Raw genomic sequence first — 13,661 nt, 5'->3', positions numbered from 1 at the left:
AAGTGTAAGTCCTTCAAAAGTTTTAGTATGTACCTGTTGCTTACTATATGTCTAGCCCTAGCATGTCCTAAAATCACTGGCAGCTCAGAAATTTCTATTGGTTCTTTTTTTATAATTTCTTTCTTTCCTGATAGTCTCATTTTGTTCATCCACCATTTTCCTGGTTTCCTTTAGGTCTTTATCCATGGAATTTTCATTAGCTCTTTGAGTGTATTTAACACATCTGTCTACAAATCCAATGTCTGGGCTTCTTCAGGGAACATTTCTGTCACCAATGTATTTTCTCCCTTTGAATGGGCCATAATTTCCTCTTTTTGTGCATCTCTTTTAACTTTTTGTTGGAAACTAGGTATCTGAACATTACGTGTTTATTCTGGTCATCAGATTCTCCCCCTGCCTCAGGGTTTGCTGTTGTTGATTGCTAGGGCTGCAGTCACTGTTCAGTGACTTTTTCCAAACTTTTTGTAAACACTGTATTCCTTGTTGGGTGTGGTCAGTGAAGTCTCTGTTCCATTATTTTTGGGGTCGGCAAGTATCCTACCAGATTCCTTAAATATAAAAACATTAGCTGCCCCTTCCTTCATTAAGTGGTCTCTTGGTTGCTGTAAGTTTTGGATTGGATTCCATAATTCTGAAAAAGTTCATTGTGTTGACCTTTACCAGCTCATTATTGTTTTAAATGATGACTTTTATTAGTGCTTAGAGGTGCTATGATGTTTCCACACAACCCTCACCTGATACAGGCCTTTATTTGCTTAAAGGCCTGAGGGTTAGTTTAAAGAGGCAAGGGGGTTCAGTTTTTTCTTTTTGGTAGTGGGGATTGAACTCGGGACCTTGTGTTTACGCGGCAGGTGCCGGAACCTAAGGGTTCAGTTTTAAAGTAGGACAAGACCGAACCTCACATTCCACTTATCTCTCTTTGTTGCCACTTTTGAATCATTTATATTCCATTTCCTAGACAGATACTGTGGTACACTTGCCTTAAAGGAAAAGTTGTAACCATAAGTAGGTAATGTTAAGAAAATGTCATTCATGTTCCTAAATAGGAAGGTTATAACTTTAACACTGTGATTACTATATAATATAGTCTGAATTTAGTGAGAAATTAGTGAAAAGATTTTGCTAAAGTCCTTTTGGCCTATACAAATGCAGAGAAATTTTAAACTTTAAAATATTATAAACTTACTATGAATGATGACATAATTAAGTTTAAGCAATCAAGGCTCATTACAGTTTATTCCCCCCCCCCCTTTTTTGTGGTGCTGGGGATTGAAGGCAAGGCCTCACACATGCTATATGCAAAGTCACCACTGAGCTACACATTCCCAGCTCTTGTGTGTGTTGTTTGTGTGTTTTTATGTAACCGAAGTTTACAGCCAGGCTTGATGGGGCACACCTGTAATCTGAGCCCTTGGGAAGCTGAGATAGGGGCACTGCCACAAGTTCCAGACCAGCCTGAACTACTAGCAAGACCCAGTCTCAAGAAGACTAACCAACTAATTAATCAATCAATAAATGCGACCCAGAATACTACAGTTGGGACAAAGTAAAAAACTGGAAGTCAGGTTGGGGATAGTCAGCCCTGGCTTTAGCTCAGTGGTTCCGGCGCCTGGCTCGCAAGCACAAGGTCCCAAGTTCAATCCCCGGTACAAAAAAAGGAATAAATAAAAAAAATTTTAGAAATGTAATGTTGAATCAGCAAACATGAGGCCAAGGGATTTAGCTCAGTGGTTCTGCCACCTGGCCCACAAGCACAAGGACCCTTGATCCCTGGTACCAAAAAAAAGGGCAAGGCAGGTGGCAGAACCATGAGCGAAAGTCCCAGCTTCCCTAGCACTCTTAGCCTGTTATGCAGTGTAACACTATGTCCAAATAGTTTTTTGGTGGAGCCTTAAGTTTGCAAAGGCCTCCAGTTCATGTGGTTTTCAAACTGTAGTCCTTGGGTCTTACTGCTAGCACTGCTTGGGAATGTTAAGAAATGTAAAATTTAGGTACTTCCCCTCCTCTAACCAAATGAATTAGAAACTCTAGGGGTGGGGGATACAGGAATCTGTGTTTGATCAAGCCCTCCAGGGAATTCTAATGTATGACAAGCAATTATAAATACTGACTTAGAGTCTGGCATTACTGAGGGCCATCTGTAGTCTACTGAAGTGTTGAACCATCAACACAGTTTTTAGAACCTGTAAGACCTACCTGGGTTGTAAATAATAATGCATATCAAATCAAAGTTAATATTGTAAAGAGTTATCATTTCCTTTGAATTCTCTCTTAAAATACCATGACTAACATTTGTGAGTCAGGGACAGAACTCAACAGAGTACAAAGAACTGTGCTGTCACTATCATACCACATAGGACAGGGGAAGGGGACATAAAAATTGCTATTTTTGTAGCTGGCAATTTGTGTCAAAATATGCAGCACAGAAGTTAAGGGTTTGTCTTGTATCACTTAGCAACTTAGTGGCAGACTTCAGAATAGAATTTGCCAGTTTAGGTCATACATGCTGCTCTCAGTCTATTTAGTTGTAACATCTTTTATCACAGGTAAAATTTACTTTCTGTAATCTCTATGAATTTTCTATCCATCTCAAGACAAAATATCTGTTCTGAGAATATAGTTAGGTTCCAAACCAAATAAACTTTGTGCATTAGCTAGAAGACACACACAGGAACAAGTCAAAATTCACATTTGTCCAAATTAATACAGTATGTAAGTTATAGAATCCCATAACTTTGTTTTCATGTAACTTGTACAAAAATGTGTTGTAAATGAGAACGTATTTCCAGATATTCACAAAACAGACTTACAAATATTTGTCTTAACTGCGTAATTTTAGGGTTAGGGAAGAAGCAAAGAAAAACACAAATCCTAGGGCTGGGATATGGCTCAGTGGTAGAGCACTTGCCCAGTATGTTTGAGGCCAAGTTCAATCCTCTGCATCACAAAAAGCCAAAACAAAACAAAACAAAAACACCACAAATCTCTAACTTTATGAAGCTTACATTCATTGTAGTGGGGAGTTAAAGACAGTGAAAGTAAGTAAATTATAATCTTATTAGAAGGTGATAGCTGCAAGGAAAACAAGGCAGAGAAGATCAGAGTTCCATGACACAAACTACAGCTGAACTGGGGTGTTAGTAAAGACCTGAGAAGGTAACATTTGAGTGTAGCCTTAAAAACGTGAAGAAGCAAGTCTTAGAGATACCTTAGAGGAAAAAAGAATTCCAGGCAAAAGGATTAGCAGGCCCAAAAGCCTTGGTGTAGGAATCTGCTAGGTATTATAGCAAAGAAAGAGCAAAATTTGGAAGAAAGCAGTAGCAGAGAAAGACAGTGAGAGGGAGGGACACAGTGGGCACATGCACATGTGCACATTTGTATGTGTGTTGGGAGGTGGGCCTTAGGATTGGCACAAATAGGGTGCAGGTGCAGACTGGGGCCTTGTGAAGCTTTATGAGGCTTTGAGAAGAGTGGAATGTGAACTTTTTAACAGGATCATTTTGTGCATAAAAGATGGGCTCTTTTTGATGGTCCTCTATAAGTAGAAGGATCAGGGAGACTTAAGTCTGGAATCTGTGGTAACAAGGACTGCCTCTGCAAAAAAGGAAATGGGGTTAAGGGTAGAACAAATTTTCAGGATGGAAATTTTTAGACTGCCTGAATTTAATTCCACAAATGTGTTCCATTTTCAAAAGATATTTAAAAGCAGTCTTTTCAACAAACAGTACTGATGACATGACACAAGGCTACAGGAACTGGGGATCTGAGGAGCTTCATGAGTGAAGTAGTGATGAATTAATACCACTGAGATACCGCTCCCATGTGCACTCAGCTGCCTCCTGGCCATCTCCACCTTGGTATCCCACAGTTACCTGAGCCTAAAAGAATTCCTCTGCCCCTAGCAGAGGGCCACTCAACTGCCAAAGCCCAAGATCCAGGAGGCTGCCAGGACTCTTCAGCCCTGCACTATCTTAACTCTTCTTTAGTCTATCCCTAGAGCTACTGGTGGAGTGCAGGCCCCATCCCTGATCCCTGTGCACCCTACAACCTCACCTGACTCCCTGCCTTCGGTCCACTCCCCATTCTGGTCTGCAGACTGATGCTCCTGAAGCACTACTTTCTGCAAAAAAAGACCTTGCTCTTCTCTTCCACTTTCACCTCTAACTCTGCCCCTCCACACACTCAAGTTTCTGGCTCTTAAGACACCACTTAGTCACCCTCACACTGTTACCTGCCTTACCTCTGCTTCCCCATCACACCCTTTACTACCTTCTCCACTTTCTCTGCTGTCAGCTGTTAAGGTCTAACCTAGGAGACAATGCCTCTCTTCTTAGGGCTGACATTAAGAGCTCTCTTCTTAAGGCTTCCGGCCAAGGATTTAGCTCAGTGGTTTTGCTGCCTGCTGCGCAAGCCCAAGGACACGAGTTCGATCCCCGGAACAAAAAGAAAATTCCCAGTGTGAATCTTAGGGCTTCCTGGGACTTTGCTCAACCTTTCCTGGCAGCATATACCCCTCTATCGTGATCTGCTTTGCACATGGCCTTTCTCCCTGCTTTACCAAAATGCAGATCACTGGACATCATATGGGGGGAATAAAGAACCCCAAACCAGCTCCTGCACCTCATATGAAAAATTATCTCACAATGGATCACAGGCCTAAAGGTAAAACCTAATCTATAGGGAAGGAGATTTTAGCTTAGTGGTTCTGCCACCTGCCTCGAAAGCTCAAGGACTGGAGTTCGATCCCTGGTACCAAAAAAACAAAAACAAAAACAAAAAAACCCAAAAAAACCTAATCTATAAAATTTCTAGGAGAAAATACTTGTGACTTTGGGTTAATTAGGTAGACTACTTAGACAGGACACATTTAAAAGCTGATAAAGTAGACTTCATCCAAAAGAAAAATTCCTGCTCTTCAAAAGATGCTGTTAAGAAAATGAAAGAAAATAAAATGAAAGAAAATAAAAGCATAAGACAGACACAGATTGGGAAAATGTATTTGCAAAACATCCATCTGATAAAGGATTAACCAGAGTATATAAATAAGAAAAAACAGCCAGAGATTTAGCTCAGTGGCACCATGCCTGGCTTACAAGCACAAGGTCCTGAGTTTGATCCCTGGTACCCACCCCCCAAAATAAGAAAAAACAAGTTAAAAAATGGGCAAAGGGTGGGGATGTAGCTAGCTCCATAGTTCCAGGACAAAGTGTGTGCCTAGCATGTGCAAGGCTCTGAGTTTGAGTATCAGCAAAATTTTTAAAAATGAGTAAAAGATCTGAATAAATACTTCATCAAAGAAGATAGATAGATGACAAACAAAAACAGTATTGGAACAACCAAATGTTCCTATGTAAAAAACTAAACCCCATTCTATACAGTGTACTACATACAAAAATTAAAAATGGGTCACATATTCAATATTTTTTTGGTGGGGGAGGTGGAGAGAGGGTCTAGCTATGTAGTTCAGCCTGGCCTTGAAATCACCATGTAGCCCAAATTAGCCTTGAACTCACAGCAATCCTCTTGCCTCAGCCTCCCGAGTACTGGGATTATAGGTGTGCACTACCACGCTGGGTTCATATACCTAATTTTAAAACCAAAACTATAAAGCTTCTAGAAGAAAATATAGGTAAAAAAATCTGTGCAATATTTGGTCATGCAAAAATTTTCTAGATACTAAAATAAAATCCAAAGAAAAAAGACCAACTAGACTTCACAAAAATAGAGAAACTTGCTCTTTGAAAGAGATCACTAAGAAAGAAAAGAAAACAAAGAACATTAAGAGAATGGAAAAAGAAACTAGACTGGAGAATTATCCAATAAACAATTTATATTTGAAATTAAAAAATACTCAAAACAATTAAAAAAACAGGCAAAATACTTGAACTCACATTTAACCAAAGTAAACAGATGGCAAATACATATATGAGAAGATGCTCAACATAGTCATCAAGAAAGTACAAATTTTTATTTTTCTAATTTTTTAATTTTTATTTTTTTTGGTACTGGGGATCAAACTTGGGTCCTTGCGCTTGCAAGGCAGGCGACAGAACCACTGGGCTAAATCTCCGGCCCTAAGAAAGTACAAATTAAAACCACAATGGTATGCCACTACTCACTTATGAGAATGGTTTAAAAACAAAACTGACAGTAATAAGCACTAGACAGGAAGTAGAGGAAATGAAATGCATATAACATTACTTTGAGGATAGGAAATGGTACAACCATTTAGAGAACAGGCTAGCAGTTTCTTAAAGTTCATCACGTATTTATCGTATGACCAGGAAATTCCTCTACTCAGTATTTACCAAACAGAAATGAAAACCTATGTTCACACAAAAGCCTGGATATGAATAAAGCTTAGAGTAGCTTTATTTATCAGTGTTCCTGATGGGAAACAGACCCAAATGTGTTTCAGTTGGTGAATAAACAGACTGAAAAGAAAGGAAAAATAAATACCATACTCATACAATGAAACAACTACCTAATAATAAAAAGGAACCAACTGATATATATACAACATGAATGAATCTCAAATGCATTAAGAAAAGCCAGGTTCAAAACTTACAGAATTATACACCAAAAAGGGTAAAATTTACCACATGCAAATTATACCTTAATTAAAAAAAAAAAAGACTTCAATATAGACCTTAAGAAAACTGACATTGAATAAATCAAATATGTAAATAAGGATCTGAAAGGAAATCTACTTTGTATTATCAAAGATCATTCTTATTTTCAGTAATCCTTAATATAAGCTGTTCTTTTTTTTTTTTTTTGGTACCAGGGATTGAACTCGGGTCCTTGCACTTGTGAGGCAGGCGCTGGAACCACTGAGCTAAATCCCAAGCCCCGATATAAGCTGTTCTTTTGAGGATATTCAAATTTGAATACAAATTATGTATCTTCTGATAAGTCTAGAAGGCACAGAAACGAATCCAACCTGGGATTGAGGGTGAATCCTAATTAAACCTGATTCATAAATGATAGAACATCACTTAGATGAGATAAGTTCACAGAAGAGCATTTAACATAAATATTTTTTCCACAAAGTTATGGTAAAGGAAAAAGTTATAGTTTACTATCATAAATGCCATGAGTTCTAAGAATGATAAATCTGATACTGAGTCTGACATCCTAAAAAAAGGCCAACTATTATCACTTAAATATTTGTGCATAATAATGTCACAAATGCCAATCAAGCAGGTCTACATATGCAGTTATAAAATGTGAGAAATTTTCCTCAGTAAACATATGTATCAGATGCATCTCAATTACTGAGCAATGAATGGAATTGGGGAACCAACTCCAAGGCAAACTAGCTTTGGTGGAGGGGATCTCGAGTTTCCCTCGAACATTACTGAAAAGGGCCAAATGGGTTATTAGTTCAATTGAACCTAGTGGAATCCACTGTGTGCCTTAAATCTTATCCTCTACATCTACCATATCTAGTCTATGCTATTCTTTCAGGTGCCATATTATCAAGCTACAGAAACAAAGAACAGATGTTTTAGTTTTTAAATGTTGTGGACTGATAGCAATATAAATTATACACCATCTTTCTTTAGATAGGCTATTGCTATATCAGTATGTTAAAGAGGCAGGAGGTACACTTAAAGCCTGATACAAAGTCTTAATGCCCCTCACCGCTTTTAAAGCCCCACTAATGAGAATACACAGCACTTCTCTATTTGCCTTAAAACAGGTCTTAAAAATTAAACTTTCAATTCATTAAACCAGAAACAATATAAAAATGGAAATCTGGTTCATGTAAAATGATTTAGGTTCTCCAAATATTTAATTATTTCAGATTTCTTCAGGTACTCCAATGCCATTTTAGTAATTTAATAAAAGCAGACTGGTACAGGTCATTTTCTTATGTCTTTTTTCATTTATATCTATTCTTAAAATAATTGTTTTTCACAATTAGTTCTTTCAGTGACAGGTGTGTTAGAAACCAGCTTGTAAATACCTGATGAAGTGCTCCTGCTGGCAAAACAATGGCATCACCAAGGAACTGAATAAGAGTGCAGGTTCTGACTCCATATTCTTCAAGCAGCCTTTGGCGGAGCTTTTTGTTCACATACCAGCTTTGGTCACGGATTGGATCGTGTTCTGGAAGAACTTCAAGGCCTTGTTCTTTTGAAATCTGAAATATGGATTAAAATAAAAATATGGACCTCAATATAAGCGAGGGAAATAAAAAATTCTATTTGGTTGAATTTTTATTTATAGTAACAAGTCTTTGTTCTCAGAATCACTATGTTTATGATAAAGACAGTAATATTCTTCAATAACTTGAAAAATTAATGGCTTTTAACACAATATAGTAAACTGAAATGATGTTAATACAGGTAATCAAACTCTTTTGTCTCATCACTTCCAGTATGAAGTTTTCATGCATCTGGAACTGTTTCAAGAGTTCAACACAAATGAGGACTCTTGAGGAAATTGTTTCAACAGCTGAACACTGATGATCAAAAGTCAAAAATATGAGGAAAAAGTGGAATTTGGTTGCCTTTTTCCCAAAGCCAAGCCATTCATGTATTGGGATTTCATAAACATTTCTTGATCACCCTAAAGGTATGTACAAAGGCACACATTATTGTATTTTACATTAAAATACTGGTAGATATTCTAGGATAAAACAGTGGTTACAAAATTATAGTTTTAAAATTCATATTGGTCATAGAAACAGAATTTAAATCCTTTCAAGAAGATTAAGTATAACAGAATAAGTAAAAATGATGATCCTTTAAAAGAAACCCCCAAACTATATTACTTCAAGCTGATGTGTCAATTTTTTCCAGTGTCTAACAACTAAATGTGTGATTATTCAAGATTTCAGTCTAGCCAAATATTACAGAGCCATCAAAAGGAATAAAACAGAATTACTGCCTAGGTTAAGAGCCAAAAATATCAATCAGATTCAAAGAAATTAGACATCTTTAGATGTTTCCATAAAACATTAATTTTTACATCTTACAATTCCCAATGTCTACTTCCCACTACCCAACTCATTAACTCTTTAGTCCATTATGATAAGGGGGCAGGGGAGCACTTGAAACTGACAACAAACTGCCATTCAAAACCCTCAAAATGAAACAGCTATAAAAGGAGCAATAAGAAAGAGCTTTTGACTTAAAAACTGTATCTTTCTTAACCAAAATATTTTAATGATCTTATACTGCTAAACACCAAATAGGGTGCAATAACAAATGAATAAAGTCATAGCTTATGGAGATACATTATCTGCAAAATTATACCTTCTGAAGAAATTCTCTTATTTTATCTACATCTTTTCCAGCATAAATATGCCACAGAGCACCAGGTATTTCACTTGAATCCTTCAATCTTTTCCTTAAAATGTCATCCAAATCTTCTTCCTCAAATTTTTTAAGTATTCCTGAAATAGATTTTCAAATTGGTCAGTATAGACTGCCAGAAAGCCAAATCTTCTAAAGCTGATTTTTCAGAGCAGCAGAATACCTGACTGAATTAATACTTTTTTTTTTTTTGGTACCAGGGATCAAACTTGGGTCCTTGCACTTGCGCAGCAGGCGGCGAAACCACTGAGCTAAATCCTCAGCCCTGAATTAATACTTTTAAAGAGGAATCAAACCTTGTTAGAAAATCCAAACTATTAGAAGATCAGACAAATGGGGCCCCATTTCCTGTACACCAAAGGAAAGAGCAACAGTGACTTTCAGTTTGTTTTTTGCAAACCAAGGAGCAAGAGATAAAAAAACTCAAGAGTTTCTGCTTAATTCTGATCAACTTTCTCCTTGCCCCAAGCCTAACAATGGCTTGTACTCATAGCATTTCATAACTTACAAAGGATTTTTATGATCATTATTAGTTGGCCCCTGAAATTACTGAGTAAGGTGAACAGGGATCATAACCTCTATTCTAGGCTTGAATAAAAAAATTTTAATGAGGCAAAGCTATTTACTCCAACTAATGAAAACTATTATAATTCATATGAGATATATTATTATGGTTAATCTGCAATAAATGCCAATTCTTCATAGACAACAAAGTTGTGTTTTTGAGGAAATATTAGGACACAATTCTAAAATGTTGAAAAATTTAAAAATCTTACAAGTATTTGTATATATACAAAGAACTTTGGAAGTGTACAAATGAAAAAAATCAACTATGATTGTTATTTCTAAGTGTGGAACTATAGGAGGGCCTTTTTCAATTATCTTCTTTCAGACTGGGCCTTGCTATGTGGTCCAGGCTGTCTTGGAAATAACTATGTAGTCCAGGGTGGTCTCAAACTTGTAACTTTCAGGGCTGGGATTATAGGCATGTTACAGCACACCCCACTTGTCAAATTCTTGACTTCATAGTGAATATTTTAAATAAATGTGCTTTTTAGAAAAGAAAGTTATTGCCTATCAAAAAGAATGTATCAGATATTTCTTGACATTGGTGACAATAAAATCTTTTTACTATTCAAACTTGCCCACAAGAATTTCTTTTGGTTTTTGAGATAGGGTCTTGCTTTGTAGTTCAGGCTGGCCTGGAACTCACTATGTAGCCTGAGCTGGCCTCAAAATTATGGTGATCATCCTGCCTCAGCCTTCCAAGTGCCGGGATTACGGGAGTAAGCCATTACACCTGGCTATGGCTGCAAAGATTTCATAATTCAAACATTAATTAAGAGTTTATTCTTTAATACATGTTTACAAGTGAGTTTAACAATATATTTTCATAAGCACAAGGACAGGAATGCAACAGATAAGAATATTTACTCTAACATTTATATAAAAATACAGCATAATCTCCCTGCAAGTAATAAAGATTAGAATATTGCTATAGCTATTGCAATTGTTTTTGGAATCTTTGTTGTAAACTCAGAGGCTGATTTGCTGTATGAAACTTGTATTGTATGTGGCTATTCAACTTTAAGACCATTATTTTTCTAGTTCCTTTACCTGCTTTTGAGAGAATTCCATTTCCTTTTGCTATGCCAACATAAACTAGAATATTTACAACATCAGAAACTTCAATATGGAGATTTGTTGTTCCTATATCATGATCTTTAGCAGCAGCTACACCTGTGTATAAAATAAGATTTTACTTAACAAACTACATTAGCTAATAATGTATTAGACATTTCCCCAAAATCAGTACTATTTGAGTTTTCAGTCTTGTTACAAAAACTTGCTCCTAAAAGCCAGTCTTTAAAAATAGTATATAAAAAGCAAATTAATAAGAAATGTACATAAGGGCCGGGGATTTAGTTCAGTGGTTGTGGCACCTGCCTTGCAAGAGCAAGGTCCCAAGTTCGATCCCCGGTACCCCCCAAAAAAGAAAAAAAAGAAATGTACATAAAATTTTGTAAGAAATCACCTAGTACTCAAATATATTTTGGCTGTTAGTGTGTAAGATATCATTTGATATGAAAAAGGATTTTAATAGATTTAGCAAAAGAAGAGATTTACAGAAACTAGAAACTACTAGACACTTTGTATTTGGACAGAAGCTTTAAAAAATTCTCTCATCACAACTGGAGAGAAATGTGACTACAGACTTACCATAGGCACTACACAACCTGGGTCCTAGATCGGGACGTACAAAAAATCCTGGGAGGTGAGAAGCCAAATTGAATTTTCCTTCTGGATTACAATATTCTGGCAATGGCAGATTTTTTAAAAGATCTTCATATCTGAAGGATAACAATAATGTCTTCTTTTAAGTAAAGATTGGAATTTTAAAAGTGCATCTAAATATTTAATATTCAAGTTGTTTAAAACATCGAACTTTCCTTGGAATAGGTGACAAATCCCTGGACTTCCTTCAAAATTAAGTGAATGTACGACACACTTGCAAACACAAAACCGAAATGATACTAAAAATTTTACTGTAGGTACCTAAACAGTACTGAAGAACACTACTTAAAACAAACCTAAAGGTTACATTTGTAGTTACTTATTCTACCTCTAGGGATAATCTTAGTTCAACTTCAAAAAGCCAGGAGTCAGAATCAAGTTTCAAAAAGATATACCTTGTTGGCATCATAGTCTTGAAGTCTTCTCCCGAAGGGCAATCTTTCAATTTTAAAACAACTGTTTCTCCACTTTTGTTTTTTTGCCGTTCTATAAAGAATAGAATATATTACCCACTTGTAATGTCTCCAAAAGTCTCTACCTTTAAAACAAAAATCTCTTCACAATTATTAATAGGCATATTTATGTTTTATTATTTTTATTTTTTAATTTTTTTGGTACCAGGGATCGAACTCGGGTCCTTGTGCTCGTGGAGCAGGTGGCAGAACCCCTGAGCTAAATCCCCGGCTCTTATGTTTTTAATTTTTGAAGTGTTTTATATATACTATGTAACTCAATTTCTACAATTTTATGGGGTTGCCAAAAATTTCCTCATTCTTAGAAAACAGTCTAAATGACCACTTTACAGTCAAAGGAAATTGGTACTAGAATTAGGATTAGGACCCACTATTTGCTCTTAAGTTATGTTTTTCCCTTTATTAGATAACAAGGTAATATAGTTTTAAAGACTAAAAATCTGATTTTACATCTGCAAATTATAATATTGGGGGATATGATTAAGAAAACAGTAAACAACAAAAAACAACATACTTGAAACCTCTTCAAAACCATCCCAGAATTCCTTAACATTGGCATTTGAAATAATGCTGTCTTTGCAGTTCAGGAGATCAGCTTGGTGGTCTCCAAAATCAAGACTAATTGATTCCGCCTTCCACAAGCTAATGTTCATTTTCTTATGCACACCAGAAATGACTGCAGGCTTATGAATAAACAGATAAATAGATAATAGTTAAAGGGTATGAGGAAATGTCAAAATTTGATTGAAATACACACATAACAAATGGATAACATGTGAGGTTCAAGCCTAGTAACAAATTTCTGAGTATAAAAGAAGCTATTAAAAGAAATTCTAAACTGAGCATGGTGGTGCATACCTCCATCACTTGGAAGGCTAGGGCAGGATGACTGCTGGGAGTTCAAGGCCCACCTGGGCTACACAGTGAGACCCTGTCTCAAAACAGACAGAAGAGGGCCAGGGATTTAGCTCAGTAGTGCCACCACCTGCCTCACAAGCACAAGTTCCTGAGTTTGATTGCCAGTACCAAAAAAAAAAAAACCCACAAAACACATACACACACACACACACACACACACAAAAAAAAAAACGAGACAGACAGTTCTAGCCTGGCTCATGCCTTTCATGCCCATAAGCTCAGGTACTCTGGAGCTGAGGCAGAAGGATCCCCAGTCTCAGTTACACAGAGAGATCCTGTCTCAAAATAAAAAAAATAAAAAGATCTAGGTCAGTGTGAAGCCCCTGGGTTGAATCCCTAGTATAGGGGAAAAAAAACCTTTTTGATCTGGAAAGATGTTTATGAGTCACTGTCAGAAAACGAGAGAGTGCCATGTAGATTATAGAGCTATTTCTGAAACACAAATTTAATGATGTCTTTTTTTTTTGGTACTGGGGATCGAACTCAGGACCTTGCACTTGCGAGGCAGGTGCTGGCACCACTGAGCTAAATCCCTGGCCCAGAAACATAAATTTAAATTCACACTAATTTTTCAGAAGTCTGAAAAGCTTTATGAAAAAATTTCATTTCTTGCCAGAAGAAACATATATTTTGGGGGGTTATCCGCTAG

General features: G+C 36.6%; 1 protein-coding gene across 9 annotated transcripts in view; it reads right to left on the bottom strand.

Annotated features, from left to right (window-relative positions):
- Jmjd1c (jumonji domain containing 1C) overlaps nt 1-13,661 on the bottom strand; it is a 225,516-nt gene that overhangs the window by 2,779 nt on the left and 209,076 nt on the right. For all 9 annotated transcript variants that reach the window (XR_002387280.2, XM_004858252.4, XM_004858254.4 and 6 more), the window contains 6 exons: nt 12,609-12,777; nt 12,017-12,107; nt 11,547-11,677; nt 10,944-11,066; nt 9,267-9,406; nt 7,973-8,149 (listed from right to left, as the gene is read on the bottom strand). Coding sequence is in view for 8 of the 9 variants with exons in the window: in XM_004858252.4 (XP_004858309.1) it covers nt 7,973-8,149; nt 9,267-9,406; nt 10,944-11,066; nt 11,547-11,677; nt 12,017-12,107; nt 12,609-12,777 (831 nt within the window). In the remaining variant the exon portion in view is untranslated. The remainder of the gene's footprint in view (nt 1-7,972; nt 8,150-9,266; nt 9,407-10,943; nt 11,067-11,546; nt 11,678-12,016; nt 12,108-12,608; nt 12,778-13,661) is intronic.

Source organism: Heterocephalus glaber, unplaced genomic scaffold, assembly GCF_053883595.1.
Source record: "Heterocephalus glaber isolate CG9 unplaced genomic scaffold, H.glaber_assembly_v1.0 deba00001497, whole genome shotgun sequence".
Lineage (NCBI taxonomy): Eukaryota > Metazoa > Chordata > Mammalia > Rodentia > Bathyergidae > Heterocephalus > Heterocephalus glaber.
This window is presented reverse-complemented; position numbering and strand designations above follow the sequence as displayed.